Here is a 22,329-nt window from a genome sequence, read left to right as displayed (position 1 = left end):
TAAACAACATTATTGATTATTATTAAGTATAAAACATGGTCAGAACATTTGAATTAAAGTTGACTGATTCCAACTTGATACAAAACATGAACACTTGTGACCTCTAGTGGCTGGAAGAGAATGAGTCCTAAACTGAACATGATTTATTAAATCATAGGAAATTATATTTTAATGAATAATTCAGACATTTATCCGATGATCTTATCCAGAATGACTTATAGAGTATAAGATGTAAATAAATGTCATTAACGACAGGGTAAATGGACATATAAGTACAGTGCAAAGACAAGCTTAGTGCTACAAAGTAGCAAAATAGCAGATCTAAAATAAAAGATCAAAAATAGCAGATCTACAAGCTCTGCTATTATTCTTGTATGGTGAAGCAAGGCATTCATTTATGACAAAAAACATAAAAGGTTTAAATCTGGAGATCCAAGGTTTCTGCCCGACAACAACCATATGTTGTCAGTTTATTCCAACATGAAGACAAATGTATGAATTATTGTTCTTTATATTATCAGTAGATCTAAATGTTACAAACTGTACAAATACATGACATTTGTTTCTCAGTTATTCATTTTATTGATTTGTATTTAAGCACATAAACAATTGAGTGTCATGAGCACACACGTGCACGCGCACGCACACACACAATGGTTTAAAGTACATTTACTCAAATACTGTGCTTGAGTATACAATGTTGAGATATTTTTACTTTACTAGTATTTCGAGTTTTTTTTTTGTTAAGATGTTTTCTGACTGACGTTTGACATATAGTATTTCCATTTAGTTTTGTACTTTATACTTCTACTCCACTATCTCAGAGGTTAAATATTATACCTTTTACTCCACTACAATTATTAGAAAACTTTAGTTGTAGTTACTTTGCAGATTTAGATTATTATTAGAAAACATACTGTACATTAACCACATCCGCCCTATATATACATTTTGGTTATTTGAAAATAGCAGATCTACAAGTTCACAATGCGTCGCGATGCGACGCATTGTGAACTTGTAGATCTGCTATTTTCAAAAGATTTTTATACATTTTGAAAACTTGTAAAATGGACATTCTGCATAATGTAAAACATTTTAATTATGATCTTATAAAGGGAGCATGATACACTGTATAGATTATTACGCAACAATTAGTATAATTTTCTTTTTTGTTTTGAAGACCTTCACTGTTGATTGACATTACAGGTTAATAACAGAAGATGCTTAATCTTGTGCCTTTAGCAATTAAACAATGAATCTTTTCAGTCATCTAAAGAATTTATGCCACTCTGCATCCATCACTCCGTTTTGGAGTGACTTCCTGAAAGACTTCCTCTGCCAATCTGTACATCTCATCTGTGTAGCATGAGCCTCCATTGGCTGCAACCATGTAATCAATCATCTGGATCAGCTCCACTACTTGATTTCTGTCTTTGCTCCTGTTGTTAAAGACATGGACCCTGCCTCCACAGCGTTGGATTACTTGTTGAAGAGCTGGATCTGATCCACGTACATACTGTTGAATGGTTTCACCGTCTTCAAGATCATCACCATGGGTGAACAGCACCATCATGTACTTGTCAGCCTCTGGTCCAAACAACATCTGCCAGGCTTCTACTGCATACTTCTCTTTTCTGGTGAATCGACCAACTTGTAAGGCAAGCAGGAACACATGAGGACCAGGACTAGAGAACTGGATACACCTCAATAATTCATTTGTTATGTCTGTCTGAGATATGTGTGTGTCAAGGAATCCTGGTGTGTCCACCACACTGATCATCCTGTTGTTCAATCTGATGGATTCTTTGGCACATTTCTCCGTCACTGAGCGGTCAGAGGCTCTGGAACCAAATCTTTTCTCTCCAAGGATGGTGTTTCCAGACGCACTCTTCCCCACACCAGTTTTTCCAATTATAACAATTCTCAGTTCAGGACCTGATGATGATAATAATAATAATAATAATAATAATGATAATGATGATAAATAAATATGTGCACATTAAAGATGAATACATTGTGTGAGACTAATACTTGTCTGATAAATAATACTAATCTACCAACTGGTTTCATCAGTTAGTTTACTGGTTTGTCATTATATGAATGATATAGATGACATAGATCTGTTGTGGGAACAATAGTTGTTGTGTCTCAATCCATGTTAAATAGAAACTAATCAGTATTATAGCATATAAACAACTATTCATCAGGGGGATTTAATGAGAGACCATTTTAATTTCCATTACAGCGTTTATCTATAATTATGTATTGTTTCAAAATATCCTCAGACACTAGGACCCTGCAGGGTTATGATTGAATTAAATGGTTCTGTAGATCATTGGTTCTCAAAGTTGGATCCGGGGACCCCCAGGGGTCCTTGGAGGGGTACCAGGGGGTCCCCAGCAAAATGAGTTAATATATAGCGACAATAACTTTAACCATGTTTTATACTTTAGCTGTTCAAACAGCAGATGTACAAGCTCTTAGCGCTAAGAGCTTGTACATCTGCTACAGACAGTATGTTTGAGCATTTTTGAAAAATCTTTAAAGTATTGAATTTTGAATCTTTTTTTTTAACACAAATCTTCTCTTCTGGGGGTCCCTGGCACAAAATAAATTCAGTCCACGGCCAAATATATATCAATTAGGGGGGTCCTTAGCATGAAAAAGTTTGAGAACCACTGCTGTAATTCTCAAATGGCCTTAATGAAGAACTGATTATTTATTTCCCGACAATACATTGTATTTCATAGTTTCCCATATTTATACAATACAATGTATGTTGTTTATAAATATTGGCATAATGGATGATGCATCACATTGAGGTGTGTCTACTGTCTAGTACTGAACCTGATGGTAGCAGCTATAAGGAACATCATGGTAACTATTTTAAGAAAGACAATCATTGGGAATAAACACACCTGGTGGCTGATTGATGTCCATCATTGAAACACCCTCTGCAATGTCCTTTTGGGCCTGGAAATATGGAGGAGAAAACAGTAAGAAAGCAAAGAAAGACACATTTTAATAGACAGACGGACGGACAGACGTACAGACAGGCGGATGGATGGATGACACACCCACACAACACACACACAACACACACACACACACACACACACACACACACACACACACACACACACACACACACACACACACACACACACACACACACACACACACACACACACACACACACACACACACACACACACAGGAAAACAAATGATTGAATTACAATACTGCGTCCCAATGTCCCCCTGTATGAATGAATGAACCATTGTAAAGCGCTTTCAGCACTTGGAAAAGCGCTAAAAAAATGCAATTCATTATTATTATTTTTATTATTATGAAACAACTGTGTCAGACTACTGTATATAAAAGGGTAACAGCATTGGTTTAAAGTGAGGAGGTCAGTGTTGACTGTGTGGATTCATTACCAGTTCTGTTCTGACTAGGTAGACAGCATGTTCAATCCCAGTCTTGTTCCTCTCATACAGAGCTTCTGTCACAGCAGTGCATTCTGGGAAAAGTAGATTCAGTTTATCAGACAGACTGCAGTTGATTCCTAGAACCATGACTAGAACACTGTTCCACTATTCTCTTCTATTCTCTGTTCTGTTCTATTCTGCCTTGCAAATCCTTCATTTTCAGGAACTTTATTCAAACTTTTAAATGTTATTAGCTTCATTGGGAATCACAGGCTTCTATACATTGTTGGGGGATTTTTTAATATATATTTCTGACTCTAACTAGTTCCTAACTAATTTTAATTTACAATGGAAAGTCTATGCACAGAATCTTGTTTTTTTTTCTCACCTTTTTGCAGTTCTACTACTTCACAATGCTTAACCTTACAGACTTTAAACATCACACAGCAATTGTGTCAGCAATTCTATCTATACAGGTCAGAGGTCTAAAACCATTCAACTTTCCACAGTGATGCAGTGCTCCTTGCACACAGTGCTCATTGCACGTGGTACCACCGCGTCCCGCCAGTCTTTTGAGCAGGAGAACGCACACACATGCACGGATGTGCGTCTACCTCACGTATTGATCAAAAACAAATATTCACACCTCTTTACAAAGCTTACAAAAGCTGCCGACTCTGCCGAGTGTCTTAACATAGCGTGAATTAACATGAAAGACCCTGGCTGGATGCATATCAATGTAATTTTTATCACAATAATCACAGCTTAACAATGAATTAATCATGATTAATCACCATTCGAACTATGTCCAAAATATGCCATTTCTTTCTGTATATTGTTGTGGGAATGGAAAGATAAATGACAGAAGGCGGATATCTACATTTAACATACAGTTTGTATGTATGTATTGTATGTATATTTATTATAACAAATCCACAGTGTGGTATTAATATTGAAAAATGTATAATATACACTATAATACAATGACAACATTTCATCATCTCATTGCTATTCCTCTAAACAAGTGGTTCTCAACCAGTGGTGCGGGACCACTGGTTGAGATGCTTTAAGTGGGCCCGCTGACTGCCACGGCCCACAAAGTGCGCCCAAATCCTAACAAAATAAAAGGTCCGCCACCGGCCCGTAGGCGGCCGCCTACCCAGCCTACCCAGACGCTCCGCCCCCTTTTCAACATCTTAAAACCGTCTTTGTTTTGGTGAGTAGCGAACGTGTATTTTACATTTTTACTACAGACGAGAGGCTGCACAGCCTGCGCTACCGCAAACGGCTCAAAAGTAACATAGCGTTAAGGAGAACTCCTTCTAACTCTATGGACCAGAGCTAGGGGCGGGCCATTCTGCGCATGCATTAAATGCGTCAAATATGTTAACGCAATTCATTCCAAAAATGAATTACCGCCGTTAACGCGATCATTTTGACATCATTAATATATCTCTCTCTATATATATAGAAAAGTACTGTAGCGGTAGGCATACTGTCAGATGTTCTGAAGCATTCCAAAGAGAACGTTTGGATGACAGTGGCTGATGGATTCATGAAATAAATTACAGAAGTGACGTCTGCAAGTTAAATGCATAATGACAACACTAATCCCCTTTATGCAAGTAGAATAAAATTCAATATATATTTTGGGTTAATAAATAGGCCTACATGTTAAAAAGCTTATTTCAATCGGCGATCGCTCGCGTGCGTGCAACGTTGTTTAAGATATCGTCCCACCAGTTAAACAATCACCACTACAACACTGACTTTCCATCCAGGTGATGATCTTTGCAGGGCAGTCTCTCACCTGGAAAAAGAGGTCTTTTGTCTGGTTCTTTGTGCCAGCACCTCTCCATGAGTTCTACCAGGTCCTTCAGCCCTGGAGTCTGCTCTGTTTTAATCACATCCAGGGACGGCCTGTCTCCCATGGGAATACGTAACTCTATGAGGCTGTTGGTGGCATCTGAGAGAGCGGAGAGGTGGGAAAAGATGGGAAGAACAGAAGAGAAGAGATCTTAGTAATCCATAGCACCTGAGACACATCGAGGAGGACCTCAAATGGGAGACGCACTCCACACACGTGAGGAAAAAGGCTCAGCAGCGACTGTACTGGCTCCGCCGCCTGAAGAAGCTCGGAGTAGGACGTCGCATCCTCAGGCTGTACTACAACAGTTCTGTCGAAGGCATCCTAACAGGCTGTGTCACGGCCTGGTACGGGAACTGCACTGCCCGAGAAAAGGTCAGCCTACAACGAGTAGTGCGATCGGCAGAGCGGATAATGGGAATCGAGCTCCCAGCGCTCCAGGAACTGTACAAAAAGCGGTGCGTGGTCAAAGCCAAGCGCATCATCAAGGACAAGCACCACCCAAGTCATAGACTGTTCAACCCCCTACAACGACCGCGACCGGGCAAGGGGCTCTACCGCAGTATCAAGAGTTCCACCACCAGATTTTGGTGTAGTTTCAATCCAGCCGCTGTCAGAATGCTGAATGGGGCATAAGCCTGGATGAGTTCAGCAGCCTGACAGCAGGCGGCGCAGACTTTTCTGGCTCTTCCTGAACACACCTGTGGATTATACCAGGGACAATGACTTGGACTTTAGCCCCCCCCTCGGACACACCTGTGGACTACACCAGGTACAAACGACTTTTTGTTGCACTCCCTCATGGAGCTACATGCGGATTATACTAGGGTCAGTCCACTCTAGGTGGACACGCACTGACCTTTTGCACCTTAATCCCTTGTATAACGCACTGACTTTTTTTGGGTCTTTTTATTGTGCTCCTTAAGCACCTTAACGTCCTTGTCTATCATGCACAGTATAAGTATAACATGCACAGTACAATACATTGCTGCTATGCTCAGGCACCTTAGTTTAGTTTTTTTAGTTTTATTTATTATCTCAGGTAATTTGTAAATATGTAGATAACTTGTCTGGCCTTCTGTTGCTCTCTTGTTTTTGATCTCCTTCCCACCTGCCCCCCACCCTCTTCTTCTCCCCCCCCCCTCTTCTTTCTATGGAAACTAACGTTGCGATGGGAACGATGTACAAAAAAGAATTTCACCCACTTTTTTACCTTGTAAACCTGTGATGTGACAATAAAACTGATTCTGATTCTGATTCTGATTCTGACAATGAGATCTTTAAAGACGTCATGAAATTATCAATGCTAGGTTTATCTATGCTGCTCAAAAATAAGAGCCTGGCTCTTAAAGCTGTTGACGTTCCTGGCATATAGGAAGTGGGAGTCAACCTTTCATTTCCCCAACCAACCAGAGTGCAGTGGGCGTCACTCCAAATGTTCTGATGTCAGGGCTCTCAATGCTGCACATTGGGGGAGGGGGAGGGGCGCGGGGCGGGCACACAGATCGGTGAACCAATGGGAGCCCACGTATGTTTTCTCCGGAGATTTTGAATCCGCCCCTCTATGCCAGATATCAGACGCGCTAGGGCAGCCTAAGTGCATGCTAACTCTTTGCTGTGTCTGGCTTATTTCCTTTTAGAGTGAAGAAAACCTTTGGGTGTATTTTAACCGTACTCTGTGCCTTACAGTGTGAATGTAAGTGTGTGTGTGCTTTCTGGTGGCGGTGAATCTCTAGCTCTCCCCTCACTCACTGCCTTCCCCCTGTGTGTGGGGACACCATTGGCCCTTTCTGGCTATACTGGTAAGGTATTGGACATGGGGTAAAGTATTTTGCCCTGAGCCTAAATAAAATACTATATGTTTGTAACTGGAAACACACGTCTCTGTTGCTCTTTCCTCTTCTAAACGTTGGGTATTCAGAACGGTGAATGTATGTGATATTCTCTGGGTGAAACTCCCAGGGTGGCGTAGTCTGGTATTCTGTTTCCGGCCTAAATGTCCTGGTTACATTAAGAATGTCCTATGACCACTGATATGCTCTAAAAGTATGAAAATAATGTTTTATTTAAATTTCTTTATGGATGAAACGATTGATGGAGAAAACAGAAAATGAAGACAACAAAGGAGAAGGCAAGAAAGAAAATGCAGAGAATCACTCACCTTCATATGGTTCTTTACCCATCACAATGAACCACAAAAGTATCCCATAACTAACATAAAAAGAGAGACATACATCATCGATTAGCTTACATATCCATATATCATACATTGGACAGATAGCATTAGCAACTAATTCTCTGCATCACGTTTACAGTTTGACAAATAAGAACACTATCAAAAACGACAACATAGCATCTGGATAAAAATCTCCAAGCACTGTTGTTGTTGTTGTGTTATTCATCACTGTACATTTGCACATAAGTTAATTTCATTTAGTTTGCACATAAGTAGCTAAATCAAAACAATAGATTAACATCTAATAAAACAGAAGGACCAACATGAATATTCAACTTTGTACTTGCTGGTATGGAGGAGTGTTACTGAGTGTACAGCACTTTGGTTCAATGCTGTTGTTTTAAACATGCTCTATAAATAAAGTGGATTGGATTGGAGTTGTTGAATTACAGTCACACAGGGAATGATGAATACCTGTAGACATCAAAGGCAGGGATGGATGTGTATGACAAGGATAAGGCCTCTGGTGGCATGTACTTAATTGTCCCTGCACCCTTGCTACGAGCGGACGTCGCAGTGTCGACAAACTTGGAAAGGCCAAAGTCAGTGATCTGGATGAATAAGAGAGGAGAATGGAGAGAAAATAAAGGGAACAGAGGAAGGTAGAAGAGAGACATGCAGAAAAGTGGAAGGAGGAATAGATGGGGGAAGTAGATGGAGAGCGAGAATGAATGATGTTGCAATAGCATTTCTATTTCTCTGGAAGATAGATGGATACATATAGATAGATAGATACTGCAGATAGACAGATAGATAGACAGACAGATAGACAGATATATTCCATGGGGGAAATGCAGGCGCCAGAGAAAACACAGCAGATTAAGTTACAGCTACGGGGCATTAGAAGTACAGTACATGAGAGTAACATCACAATAAAGACACCATCAATAATTAATGAACAAAATATACAGATGTATACCCTATAGTTATACAATCATTCTGCCTAATGCAGAACAAGAACAAGTTATGACATCAGTACAAACCGTAACACGCATGTGTTATAGAGGTCAATGATTCCCTGGTTCATCCAGGGTTTGTCATTAGAGAAGCAGCGCACCTTTTTTGAAGGGATGCTCATGCTCTCATAAAACCTGATATAATCAGTGACAGCCTGGCATATTGCTGTCTATGGCCAAATTACAACACCCACATCTCTGCTCACTCGCTCACTTCACACTCTGTCCTCCAGCATAACCTGGAAATAGTTTTGTTCCAAATGGTCATTTGCTTTTGGAGGAGCTGAGACCGGAGAGACAGTGGCCTCTCCAAGCCGCTTGGACGTCAAACAGCGAGTGTACATCGAGTGTCGGCTTCAGCCTGTTCTCGTCCTCTCCTGTTGACTGCCTATCTGTTTTTGATTGATTAATTGAACACTTTATTAGTCAGAAATGTAAACAGCACAAGGTAAAGTCAGACATTTCTGATAAATCAGTGGAGGGTTTTTTTCAACTTAAAGAGAATGAATGTGGAGCTGTGGGATAAGAGCTGCAGACATTTTCCTGTCGGACGCACAGACCAAGTGTAATATTAATAATTATTACTCCTCTGATCAAAACCCTGTTTAAGAAAATAAATGTACATTAAAGCCATAAGCCTTAACTATTACAAAATAAAATAAAATAAAATAGTTCAATCAAACAATAAAGTATTCAATCAATCAATCAAACTGGTCAGGATTTCTTTGAAATGTCAGTGAATCCAGGACCGCGATTGGCCGCTGCCTTTTGTCTGGGTCTCACCTTGGCATTTAAGTCTGTGTCCAGCAGGACGTTGTCAGGCTTCAGGTCCTTGTGGATGATGGGAGGGTTGAGACCATGAAGGTGGTTCATGCCCTGAGCCACTTGGTGAGCCACTCGAAAGACCAGGGACCAGGGTAGAGGGTGGTTTAATTTTTTCTGGTGATGGAGGGGTTAAAATAGAAGAAAAAGGAAAAACGGGGTCAGTGAATGACACGTCCTTTCGATGTAAATTTACAGTAAAATTTGTCCACCCCCCCTTCTTTGTTGCCTAGAACTGGACAATTTATTGTTGGGGTCATGTGATCAGTGACATACAGACGGTGTACTCTTTGGCTCCGCCCTCTAGGCTGCTGCATTCACTAGAATTGGGAATCTCACTTCCAGCTTTACAGTGCTTACAGAAGTTAGAGCATTTTCAGCTAATTCTATTATCTACATGTACTATGTCTTGTGAAGTGTGATATATAACCATATGCCATTATGAACTACTGCAAGTTTCAGCGCAACTTTTATTTATTTCAGACTATTATTTCAGATTATTAGACTACTTAATATTATTTCAGTCTATTAGACTACTTATTTCAGACTATTAGTGTGCTCGCTGCTGCTGCAGCGAGCACACTAATATATAATAGTGAGGATAACTATAGTGTGCCACTATAATAACAGAGATGATCCGCTGTGTCCCCCATGGGAATTAGCTCGAAGAAGAAGAAGAAGAAGAAGAAGAAGAAGAAGAAGAAGAAGAAGAAGAAGCAGCAAGGCAACAGAGGAGACATTAGAGAGGCAGCAACGACAGCAGAGGAGAGCAACAGCAGCACAATGGCACAGCCAGGAGAGAAGCCAGAATGACAGGTAGGCAGAGAGGATTAAATAGCCGCCCAGATCAGGAGAAGAGAGCATGTGACTGGTCACCTGATCAGGTTGGTGCGCTGCCTTGAGTTGACTGCCTGAACTACAGCTACGCTGGCTGCGCATCATTGAATATAAATGTTCTGTGGCCAGTTGGGGAGGTGGGAAAGACGTGCATTTTTGACGGAAGATGCTGTTTTCGGCGTGCTGCGAAAAGGTAAGGCACCATTGCAGGTGAACATTCTTTTCCTCTGGGGGACGGCCACTGATACTGTTTGTGTTTGTGATGGTCCGATGGTAGATCATAATGGATTTAAATTTGCTGTGACCAGTTGAAAAGGTTAAAAAACACTACTCTGGCGCAGTGAAAGAGTTAATTGTCAGATCAGTTCAACGTACACAAATATAACCATAATCATAACCTTTTGAGATGAAAGACAAAAAATATTTTTTACAAGGATTTGGAAATTGTTCAACCAGTGGCGTAGACATAATGCTAACCTAGGCTGGACCTAGGCAGGAGCGGATACCTATTTCGGATACCTATATATACACTGTTATCAAAATGGCTGAATATGATTTTTTTTTGGGGTGGGCAGAAAAACCAAATGGGTGGCCCCAGGCCTACCTATGCCCACCCGTGGCTATGCCCCTGTGTTCAAAATCACTGGATCATCAAATAAATCAGTGGGGAAATATAAAGGGGAAAAATATGACCTGCAAGGAGGCGAGGGATCCTCTCTCCATCAATTCCATGACCAGGCCGATCTGTATGCCTGAGACAGATGGTGGACGGCCCCTGAAGACCCCCAGGACCTGGGTGACATGGGGGCTCGCTGCCCGTCGCATCAGTTCAGACTCACGATCCAAGGTCTTATCTGAGTTGGATCTGAAGATGAGAGGGTTTCAATATGTATAGTATAAGTATTTCATTTAAATAGTAAACAGTGTGTGTGTGTGTGTGTGTGTGTGTGTGTGTGTGTGTGTGTGTGTGTGCGTGTGCGTGTGCGTGTGTGTGTGTGTGTGTGTGTGTGTGTGTGTGTGTGTGTGTGTGTCCAAGAACAAAAGCAGTGTTAGTACTTTGAAATACAGTGTGTATCTTTTAAATCCTCATCACCAGTAACACGTAACAGTACTCATCAGTATCACCTCATCACTTACCCGTCATCAAGACCTAGTAGTTTAATGGCCACATCCCCTCTCTGAAGATGTCTGACCTTAAAGACTTGACCAAATCCACCTTTACCAATCACCTTCCAGCTCTTCTTGTTCAGACTCTTCTCATTAATCACTGCTAGATCTGGGCAGCTGGCCATGGTTCACTAAAGAGAGACGAGAGGATTACAAAGACAAAGGTCATTTACATACTACACAAAAATACCGGGGGAAGTCTAGGGATGTTGCAATAATTGCATTATTGAAATACCACAATATTAAAAAGGCAATCTCAAGAGCTGGGAAGAAACCGCACTAACTGCACGTGCCCGCCCATTTGAATTAAACTAAATAATGTAACATAAACAATTCCTTGCATACGGTTTGCATGTTTGGGGGTGGACAAATACAAGACTGATGTGTTCCGTTTTTATTTGCATTTAAAATATACAGCCTACTTCGTGCCCCCCCCCCCTTTTCTTTTCTATAGTCACAACCAAAGGCCCACAATGGAAATAAGCTTTTGAGCTTTCTTGTGTCTATCCTTTAGACTATTGTGTGCACCTTTTATGATGTTTTCCATAGTACTTTATATGTCTGTCATTAAATGTCTCTATGAATTGAGTACAAAGGACCCCAATGGAAACAAGCCGAGCGATGGCTTTCTTGGGTTTTAAATCCTTTTAGCAGACCATGTATTGAACTGTAGCCTACTTGACTGTGCTTTTTTTCTGCAAACTGCTAATAAAGTATTCAATCAATCAATCAATCAATCACTTGTCCGATCAATTAGAAAAATACATTCTCATGAGAGAAAGAAATCAGCCCGATCCCAGCTCTAGTGTGTATTACCCACGCCACCGCTTGCCCTTGAAGGATGCGTTTGTGATGTCACTACGGAACTGTTCCCTCCCTGCTTACTCATCCTTGTTCACTCTACCTTGTGGCTGCAGTGCCCATTGATGTATGCTCTCTCTCTCTCTCTCTCTCTCTCTCTCTCTCTCTCTCTCTCTCTCTCTCTCTCTCCCTTTCTCAGGGAGGGACAAATTATGTCTATTATATTCTATAACTTCAATGCCCTGGCATGTGTCCTCAAAACAATAAGTATAACTTGTAAATATAATGTGAATGTATGTAAAGGTGAGACGTGTCACTGAGGTGAACAACTCACTGGAAAAGGAGACAGTTTTAGCCCTTTAAGAATTTTAGCCCTGTTACCGATTTCTATAATGCCTTCTAAAGCAGTAGTTCTCAAACGTTTTCGTGTCAAGGACCCCCAAAATCATATGTATTTGGCCACGGACCCCCATCTTAAAATGTTCTGTGCCAGGGACCCCCCCCCCCCCCCCCCCCAAAAACAAAAAATAGCAGACGTACAAGCTCGCTGTGAGCTTGTAGATCTGCTATTTTTTAATAGCCAATGCCTTGAATAGCCAATGCCCAACACGCACGCACGCACGCACACACGCACGTACGCACGCGCACACGCACACGCACAGCTACAGAAGGTAGAAAGGCAGAGAGAAAAGGAGGAGGGACGTTGTTTTTATTTTACATTCAACTAAACTGTAGAAAATGTTCTGGTCCTTTTAGCTGCTAATTGTATCTTTTTAATAACTCTGTTAACATGAACCCACTCGTCATCACAAAACTCCCAGAACCATTATCCTGAGCCTTATTTTAAAAATAGTGAAAATAGCCGATCTGGTGACACTTTGTGAGCTTATAGATCTGCAGTTTTCATTATTTTCTGTAAAGCGCAATGCATTGATATTAAAACAGAAAATGTACTTGAATACGTAACTATGTTTCAAAGCAGAGACCTGCAGAGACACAAGGCAGAGGATGTGGTCAGGTTGAAGCTTTCACATCGTCACATGATCTACAGCCTTCTCTGTGACCACATCCTCTCCTCTCCTGCTGTTCTCTACACCAGTGGTTCTCAACCTGTGGGTTGGGACCCCCAGAGGGGTCCCCTACATGATTTTGAGGGGGTCCCCAGATGACAGTAAAGTGACAATTTAAAGACTTTTAAGACCTTTTAAATACAAAACTTTACAAACTGGTCAAACATTGGCCAAATTGTCAAAATGTGAAAATAGCCGATCTACAAGCTCACAACGCCTTGCGTTGAGAGCTTGTAGATCTGCTATTTTCACCATATTTATCTGTGGAACCCAGTCAAACAAAATGTAATGCCTCGACGAGTTCAAAAAGGATTATTTTGGGGGGTCACGGCCTGAAAAGGTTGAGAACCACTGCTCTACACCACAGCAGACAGAGCTGTTAGCTGTAGTTTCATATGTTCCACCAACACACACAATCATCAACTTTACCCCGTCAAAACAACATGGTCCAAACAACGTCAAAACAACATTTAAATAGCACTCCTCTACAGCGACGTGCTTTACACGCACGCACGCACGCACACACGCACGCACGCACGCACGCACGCACGCACGCACGCACGCACGCACGCACGCACGCACACACACACACACACACACACACACACACACACACACACACACACATAAAGAGCCTTATCTCCTTATGCAGTGACAAGTGAACACAGGGTCTGTAACAACCAGTCAGTATAGGATGTATGTAACAGTCATAATGATATAAATGTATTATTATAGGATGTATGTAACAGTCATAATGATATAAATGTATTATTATAGGATGTATGTAACAGTCATAATGATATAAATGTATTATTATAGGATGTATGTAACAGTCATAATGATATAAATGTATTATTATAGGATGTATATAACAACCTTACTATAGTGACCATGTGACATCAACAACCTTACTGTAGTGATTAACTTAAGACCATAATGTTCATTCCCTGTAATTTTTATTTATGTAAAAATCTTTACAAAGATTTCACTATGATCCTTTGCTGTAGCATCTGTTTAATAAAATACTGTGTCATAAAATAAGTTAATGCTGCCATCAGCCTATCGCTGTGCCGTGAAAAAAACTAAAAAACAAATAACCGTGGCCACGGTCCCACAGTGACATGCCAGCCCTCATCAAAACATCCTTGTCACCAGACCAACAACCCTGGTGTCAAAACTCTAACGCAACAATAACCTCCATACCAGCATAACAGAGGGAATTGTTATGGAACATAATATATATAAAGATACTTACTCTACATTTATCACACCACACTAGAAGGATGTATTATATCTGCGTCGTCTCACTCCTGTTCTGTTCGTCAAGATGGCGTCTCAACCACTTACTTCCTGTACGTGGCGTGTTTCAAAATGGAGGCTGTAGAGTGTCAGTGCATAGAGAGAGAGACAGACAGGAAGTGGGGGGAGGTAATAACCACAAAGCAGACGTTATTGGCGTTGTCAGGCAGAAACCTTGTATCTTCATATTCCATCATTTTATGTCATTTCCCCCCATAAAGAAGGCTAATGTCATATTTTATAAATTGGTGAAAATAGCAGATCTACAAGCTCACAAAGCACAGCCATGTGATGCGTAGTGAGCTTGTAGATCTGCTATTTTTGACATGAGTTTTATTATGATTTTTGCTTCACTTTGTACATGCCAACAATGGGTTTGTCAGGTTTAAAGTTAAAGGGATACTTCACTTTCACATAAAATAAACATTAAAAATATATATTTAAAAAAAATGAAAGAAGTTATGGCAAAATAAAGGCCCCCTCACACATTAGTAGGACACTCTAATGCGTGAGGGGGCCATGAATTTTCCATAACTTTTTTCATTTATTTTTAATATATTTTTTAAATGTTTCCCCCCGCCGAAAGTGAAGTATCCCTTTAAGTATATGTTTTATAGATATTGAATCAACATAACATATTAAGTAAATAATAATAATAAAGGATTTTTTCCCCCATTTTCTGAAAAGTTAAGTAAGAGTTTTACAAGGTTTCTGCCTAACGACAACCACATGACAGCATGAGTACAGGAAACTGTCTCTACCACACACACACACACACACACACACACACACACACACACACACACACACACACACACACACACACACACACACACACACACACACACACACACACACACACACACACACACACACACACACACACACACCCACCCACCCACCCACCCACACACACACACACACACACACACACACACACACACACACACACACACACACACACACACACACACACACGCCTGTCATCTGCTGGTTCATATTGTAACTGAGGTCACGTCAATGTGTTTCCTGTCAATTCAACCGTCTGTCTGTCTGTCTGTCATCATCACCTCTCTCTCAGCTAATCTTCCATTTTTATACAGTATTGGCCCAACGCTGGAAGTGGCTACTGCACATTTGCAGGTTTCAATGGGCTCTAATTAATCTTAAGCTTGTTTTAAACTCCAACAAAACACAATGCATGGTATTTACTAGGTCTACACATATAAATCCCTTTACTGGTATTTACACTCTTAAAGGACAAGTCTGGACTAAATTACATAAAGGCTCATTTTCCTACTTATATTGATGCCAAATGACTGACCATGGGGTCTAGTTGCAGAATTGCCCCTGTCGTCCAGTAGTCGCCGTAGTCTGCTAAACAGATACAGATATGTGTTTTGCCAAGTCCCTGGAAAGACATGCTGTGATTGGCCAGTACAGTCACTTTGATATATATATATATATATATATATATATATATATATATATATATATATATATATATATATATATATATATATATCGTCCATACAGAAAGTCGTCCGTGTGCAGCTCGTGGAAACGTGGAGATATTTGTCTAAACACACGTTTTTTGGCAGAACTTTCAAATGGATATGAAACTAGAGGACAATATCTGACTCCAAGTCTTAGGAATTAATTATTGGGTGAGTACAGATGGAGTTTAGAGCAGTTTGCTCTACACAGCACGTTGGCCAGACTGATCTATGACTGTCTATTTGAAATACATGAAATGTATGTAAGATGACAGACATTCTAGGCAGTGGCGCCGGCGCCTGTTTAATTATACCATGATTACCACTATTCAGTCCAGCCAAAAAAAGAAAAAAAAAAAATTGTATTTATTTTTTATTAATAAAATAAGTCCAGTCCCCCGCACCTTGCGACCACCGCGAGCACGAGGTGGGGGGCCCAGGCTGGGTGGGTCCCCCCACCGCGGTGCTCGCCGCGAGGTGGGGCTGGGGCCACCAACCCAAGTCACAGACATAGGTTACACGAATACACTGTCATTTACGGTAAGAAATGTGCGGCCGAGAGCTGGTATTAAGGTAATTGCAAGGCGCAAAGTCACAGGTCAGGAAGCCTTTGATCTACATCCACCTGCCTCTCTGCCGCGCAGCCCAGCCCACCTCAAGAGTTTACTTAAACTTTACTACTCGCCATACATCCAAATGCAAATACAATGCTACAGGATCAAGAAGGATCATGAAGTCAGCAATTTACAGGTGATACTTTAAGTACTTTAAGTACTTTAAGTACTTTTTTCCACCACTGCTATTGTGTTAAGTGGCTTTCATACTTTTGTTTGTTTGTTCTTTCCTGCCTGGACCAATCAATGCCAACCTTTTCAGGCACTCTGCCATTATACCAAAGAAGAGTGTGTGTGTATTACCCATTCCCCCGCTTGCCCTTCAAGGATGCATCTGTGATGTGACTACGGAACTGTTCCCTCCTAGTAACTCATCCTTGTTCACTCTACCTTGTGGCTGCAGCGACCATTGTTGTATGCTGCTTTGACTTGTCTTCAATGGGCACACCTTGTATTCCCTCCCTCCCTCCCTCCCTCTCTGTCTCTCTGTTCCTCTCTCTTACTCTCTCATCCTCTCTCTCTCTCCCTGCCTGCTATTTTCACCATATTTATCTGTGGAACCCAGTCAAACAAAATGTAATGCCTCGACTCCTACAAATCCAAGTGTTTAATTCTAATTCTAATATGGTTATTTTGGGGGGCCCCCAGTTCAAAAATGGTTATTTTGGCTTTAGAGAGAGAGAGAGATGCGTTTGTCTCCACTTTGGTTTCAGCCAAACAAGTTCTAACAAGAGAGAGAATAGACGTTGCAATGTAAATAAATGTTGCATTTAAATAGCACCTCTCTACAGCGACACGCCACACACACACAAACGCACGCACGCACGCACGCACGCACGCACACACACAGTTAGAGAGGCAGAGAGAAAAGGAGGAGGGACGTTGTTTGTATTTTACTAAACTAAATTTTACTAAACTGTAGAAAATGTTCTGGTCCTTTTAGCTCCTAATTTTATCTTTTTAATAACTCTGTTAAAGGACAACTTTGTTTTTTTTACAACCAAGGTCTATATTTTAGCTTGTAATTACATTTTTTCATTTACTGCTTTCTATAGTTTTAGCACTTTTCGCGATATTTTTTACAGTGGGCGGGGGCATTCTGTCTGGTGGCTAAATATGTCTTTTTTACACAATAAAAAAGGTCCTGTGGTCTTTGATGGCCAGATGTGAGTTATTGGGGGCTAGAAGAGCTACTGTAAATAATAAAGAAAACACCGGGTTATTGTGTAAAAAAATACATATTTAGCCACTGGACAGAATGCCCTCGCCCACTGTAAAAAAGATTGCGAAAATTGCTAAAACTATAGAAAGCAGTAAATTAAAAAAAAAGACCACTCGTCTTTTATTTACTTTAATTACAATCTAAAACATAAACCTTGGTTGTAAAAAAACTAAGTTGTCCTTTAACATGAACCCACTCGTCATCACAAAACTCCCAGAACCATTATCCTGAGCCTTATTTAAAACATAGTGAAAATAACCGATCTGGTGACGCTTTGTGAGCTTATAGATCTGCACTTTGAACTATTTTCTGTAAAGCAATGCATTGATATGAAAACAGAAAATATACTTTTGAATACGTAACTGTTTCAAAGCAGAGACCTGCAGAGACACAAGGCAGAGGGATTCAGGGTCAGGTTGAAGCTTTCACTTCATCACATGATCTACAGCCTTCTCTGTGACCACATCCGTGTTGTGAGCTTGTAGATCTGCTATTTTCACCATATGTATCTGTGGAACCCAGTCAAACTAAATGTAATGCCTCAACTCCTACACAATTCCAAATGTTTATCAGGGTGCAGGGGTCCCACTTCAAATAGGATTATTTCTGGGGGGTCCCCAGTTCTAATATGATTATTTTGGGGGGGTCCCCAGTTCAAACATGATTATTTTGGGGGGGTCAATATATCGAGTAAAAATACTTTAAATGAGTATAAATACTTTAAAGTACCTAAAATTTGTAAAAAAAAAAATAATAATAATACTTAAAATTTGTAAAAATACTAACATTTTGTAAAAATACTTAAAATTATGGAAACAAGCCAAGCGTAGCCGTCCAAAAAACGTACGAGAACGCGTATCTGGCTGGGGGGGGGGGGGGGGGGGGGCAGCAAGAATGTAAACTTCCAACCCGATCTCCAGAGGAAACGTTCTCTTTGAACGTTTTTGAACGTTTTTGAACGTTTTTGAAATTCCGTGAATAGACACGGAAAAACCCGAAATTCCGTGCATAGCCGCCTCGCATCTCCCCCATTGTGACTAAACCATGACGGAGGCGCGCAGTCACAGGCGAACTGTCACCCCGTGAAGGACCACCGAGCTGATTGTATGACATTCTGTATAGTAGTGTGTATATCTGCCTGCCTCTTATATTTCATCATGATTTGTGTGCATGGGGTTCTCATCTTAAAAAAGCTTAGTGCTTAATGAGGGTTTCCAGTTTAGTAGACCTTGTATTGTGAATTTGTACTTCCATGTACTGTTATGTACTGTCATGTACTATTCTCATGTCTTTCTAAATAAACTACATCAATCAATCAATCAATCAAACCGAGGGAGCTAAGGCGACCGAGTTGCCGTCTTGAACGGTGTGACGTTCGCCTGTGCCTACTCAGCGCCGTTTGAGTTATGTACCGATAGGCACAGAATCGTACATTTTGTTGTGGGGACTGCTCTGCTTCCGGGTTTTTCCGGGTTGCGACTGGTTACGCCCACCGTGGGACTCGCCGTACATATGCACGCAATTTCGGGGTTTCTAGGCGACTATCCACGGAATTAAGTGCACTGGATCCGTGCAATGTTACGGAGATCTCTGGAGATCAGGCAGAAACTTCAGTCAAACAGCCGTTGTCATGTGATAATGTGGGGTCTGAGGTGAAGGCTTATGTGTGACTATATTGTTTTGAGGTGATAATGACCGCTGATCGTTAGAGTTTTGAATAGTGTTGATTTTGACAGCAAATTTTGATTCAGTTTTAGTCATAGTCTTTTGAATCAAATTCTATAGTTTTACACATATTTTAGTAATCTGAGATCTGAGATGTCTATAGTTTTAGTTGACTAAATATCATAAGATTTTAGTCGACTAATGTACAGTTTATTTAGTTGACTAAAATGTATTTTGGCGGTGCCTTGATGCCGTCGTAATGGCTGATTTTACACTTGGTTGCAGATCTACAAGCTCACAATGCGTCCCAGCGCGACGCGTTGTGAGCTTGTAGATCTGCTATTTTCAGAGCGCAACCACACATACAATGACGTGTCTTTTAGTTCTACTGGATCTCTTCTCCACTAGATCCTCACTAACATTTTAGGTGAGTTTTTATTTGTTGACAAAATTGCAATATATTTAGTCTTAGTTTTAGTCATCGTAGCTTAGTTTTTATTTAGTTTTCATCAGTGAAAAAAAGTTGTGTCATAGTTTTAGTCGACAAAATCAACACAAGTAATTCAAACATTGACTACTTAACGGCAGTTAAGTTAGCAGTTATATAATTTGTGCCGTGCGCGTGGGAGGGAATAATTATAGTATGCCCTCCGAAAAAACCTAGAACACACCACTGAATCACACAAACCATTAGTATTGTTTCCTGGTATAATCCTTACCTGGTGAATTCAAGTCAAAGAGTCAGAAGGTTCCTTGTCGTTAAACGTGTTGTTGATGTTGTTGTTGTTTTAGTTAAAGCTTCTCTTATCAAAGTAAAGTCTTTGTTTAAAGTTGATGTCTGTCTGTCTGTCTGTCTGTCTGTCTGTCTGTCTGTCTGTCTGTCTGTCTGTCTGTCTGTCTGTCTGTCTGTCTGTCTGCCTGTCTGTCTGTCTGTCTGTCTGTCTGTCTGTCTGTCTGTCTGTCTGTCTGTCTGTCTGTCTGTCTCTCTGTCTGCCTGTCTGTCTGTCTGTCTGTCTGTCTGTCTGTCTGTCGGCATGTCTGTCTGTCTGTCTGTGTCTGTCTGTCTGTCTGTCTGTCTGTCTGTCTGTCTGTCTGTCTGTCTGTCTGTCTGTCTGTCTGTCTGTCTGTCTGCATGTCGGCATGTCTGTCTGTCTGTCTGCCTGCCTGCTTGTCTGTCTGCCTGCCTGCGTGTTTCGATCTAATCTCTTTCTCAAACCACATCATGGATCCATGCCAAATGTCTTGCACTCACTGCCAAGTCACCTGATCACTGTTCACATACATGTGTCACAAAAGATGGGCCTTTTTTCTACTTTGCTGAACCTTGACAGGAGAGCAGAATGTAGCAGAATGTAGCAGAATGTAGCAGAATGTAGCAGAATGTAGCAGACTGTGATGTTATTGTTGAGGCCGATGGAACTACATGTGTAGAGATGCATTGTATTAATTTGTATAGGTGGAATCTATCCAGCTATATATATTCATATAAACTACTGCAGGAAACAAAAAATGTCATTCACAGTGTCACTGAAATACCGGCAACTAGAGTCGACCTAGACTACATTCCATGTTCTGGGTCCTCCTCCCTGGCATTCAAGTAGCAGATGAAACATGCGAGAGAGAGAGAGAGAGAGAGAGAGAGAGAGAGAGAGAGAGAGAGAGAGAGAGAGAGAGAGAGAGAGAGATAGAGAGAGAGAGAGAGAGAGAGAGAGAGAGAGAGAGAGAGAGAGAGAGAGAGAGAGTAGGGGGTACTAAGTGAAAAATCGTTACGCGGCGGATAAAAGCATGAAATTTGATACAGATGTCCCTTGGGTCATCCTAAAACATCCTAGAAGGGGTGCCCAAAAAAATCTTAAACAGGAAGTGAGTTATGGACAAAATCCAAAATGGCCACCTAAACTGTTGACCGTTGACTCAAAAGACACCAAAATAATCTCCAAAAAGCATAAAATGTGGCACACATGTCCCTTGGGTCATCCTAAGACATCCTAGAAGGGGTGCCCAAAAAAATCTGAAACAGGAAGTGAGTTATTGACCAAATTGAAAATGGCCGCCTAGTGTTGTCGATTGACTCAAAAGACAACTAAAGAATCTCCAAAAAGTATAAAATGTGTCACACATGTCCCTTGGGTCATCCTAAGACATCCTAGAAGGGGTGCCCAAAAAAGTCTTCAACAGGAAGTGAGTTATTGACTAAATTGAAAATGGCCGCCTACAGTGCTGGCGATTGACTCAAAAAGCCTATAGAATCTCCAAAAAGCATACAATTTGGCACATATGTCCCTTGGGTCATCCTAACACATCCTAGAAGGGGTGCCCAAAATAATCTGAAACAGGAAGTGAGTTATTTACTAAATTGAAAATGGCCGCCTACAGTGTTGAAAGATGATGCAAGATACCTAAAGAATCTCATAAAAGCATGAAATGTGGTACAAATGTCCCTTGGGTGATCTGAACACATCCTATAAGGGGTGCCCAAAAAGGTTTTAAACAGGAAGTGACCGCCTAAAGCAGTTGACACAAAAGAAAACATAAAGGGACGTCATAAAAGTGTATAATTTGGTACGTACATTGAGTGCTTCTTAATATATCCTAGAAGAGGTTATTTATTTGCTTGTTTATTAAACTTTTTAGGAAGGGACCATGTTGAAGAAATTCTAAATGGCTGTTTAAACAGTTGACCATGGCAGTCTGCATATTATGCAGACTCAATACGACAGGTTATGCAGTGCATAACCTGCCGTATTTTGTAGTCTACCTTCTGTTTTAATTTCTACATCACTTATTCATTTTACTTTATTTTTTTATTGTACTCTTTGAATCTTCTTTATTTATCTAACTCTCTG

At 40.8% G+C, this 22,329-nt stretch overlaps 1 protein-coding gene across 1 annotated transcript; it reads right to left on the bottom strand.

The window, feature by feature from the left end:
• Positions 1–141: 141 nt before the first annotated feature.
• On the bottom strand, positions 142–20,318 carry LOC308087075 (receptor-interacting serine/threonine-protein kinase 3-like). Its single transcript, XM_080430733.1, has 11 exons — positions 20,203–20,318; positions 14,443–14,565; positions 11,287–11,447; positions 10,843–11,014; positions 9,274–9,429; positions 7,949–8,085; positions 7,460–7,509; positions 5,242–5,397; positions 3,441–3,523; positions 2,919–2,973; positions 142–1,935 (listed from the first exon to the last, which is right to left on the bottom strand). The coding sequence occupies exons 3-11, from the start codon at positions 11,439–11,441 to the stop codon at positions 1,280–1,282; spliced, it is 1,620 nt and encodes a 539-aa protein (XP_080286859.1). The 5' UTR covers positions 11,442–11,447; positions 14,443–14,565; positions 20,203–20,318; the 3' UTR covers positions 142–1,279.
• Positions 20,319–22,329: the final 2,011 nt, after the last annotated feature.

This window comes from Gymnoscopelus braueri, assembly GCF_963280865.1.
Source record: "Gymnoscopelus braueri genome assembly, chromosome: 1".
NCBI classification, from domain to species: Eukaryota; Metazoa; Chordata; class Actinopteri; order Myctophiformes; family Myctophidae; genus Gymnoscopelus; species Gymnoscopelus braueri.
This window is presented reverse-complemented; position numbering and strand designations above follow the sequence as displayed.

Coding starts and splice junctions, on each gene's coding strand:
- LOC308087075 (XM_080430733.1), bottom strand. CDS start 11,441: ATGGCCAGCTGCCCAGATCTAGCAGTGATTAATGAGAAGAGTCTGAAC. Junction 11,015..11,286: donor CTACTAGGTCTTGATGACGG/GTAAGTGATGAG, acceptor TCTCATCTTCAG/ATCCAACTCAGATAAGACCT. Junction 2,974..3,440: donor ACCTAGTCAGAACAGAACTG/GTAATGAATCCA, acceptor CCATATTTCCAG/GCCCAAAAGGACATTGCAGA.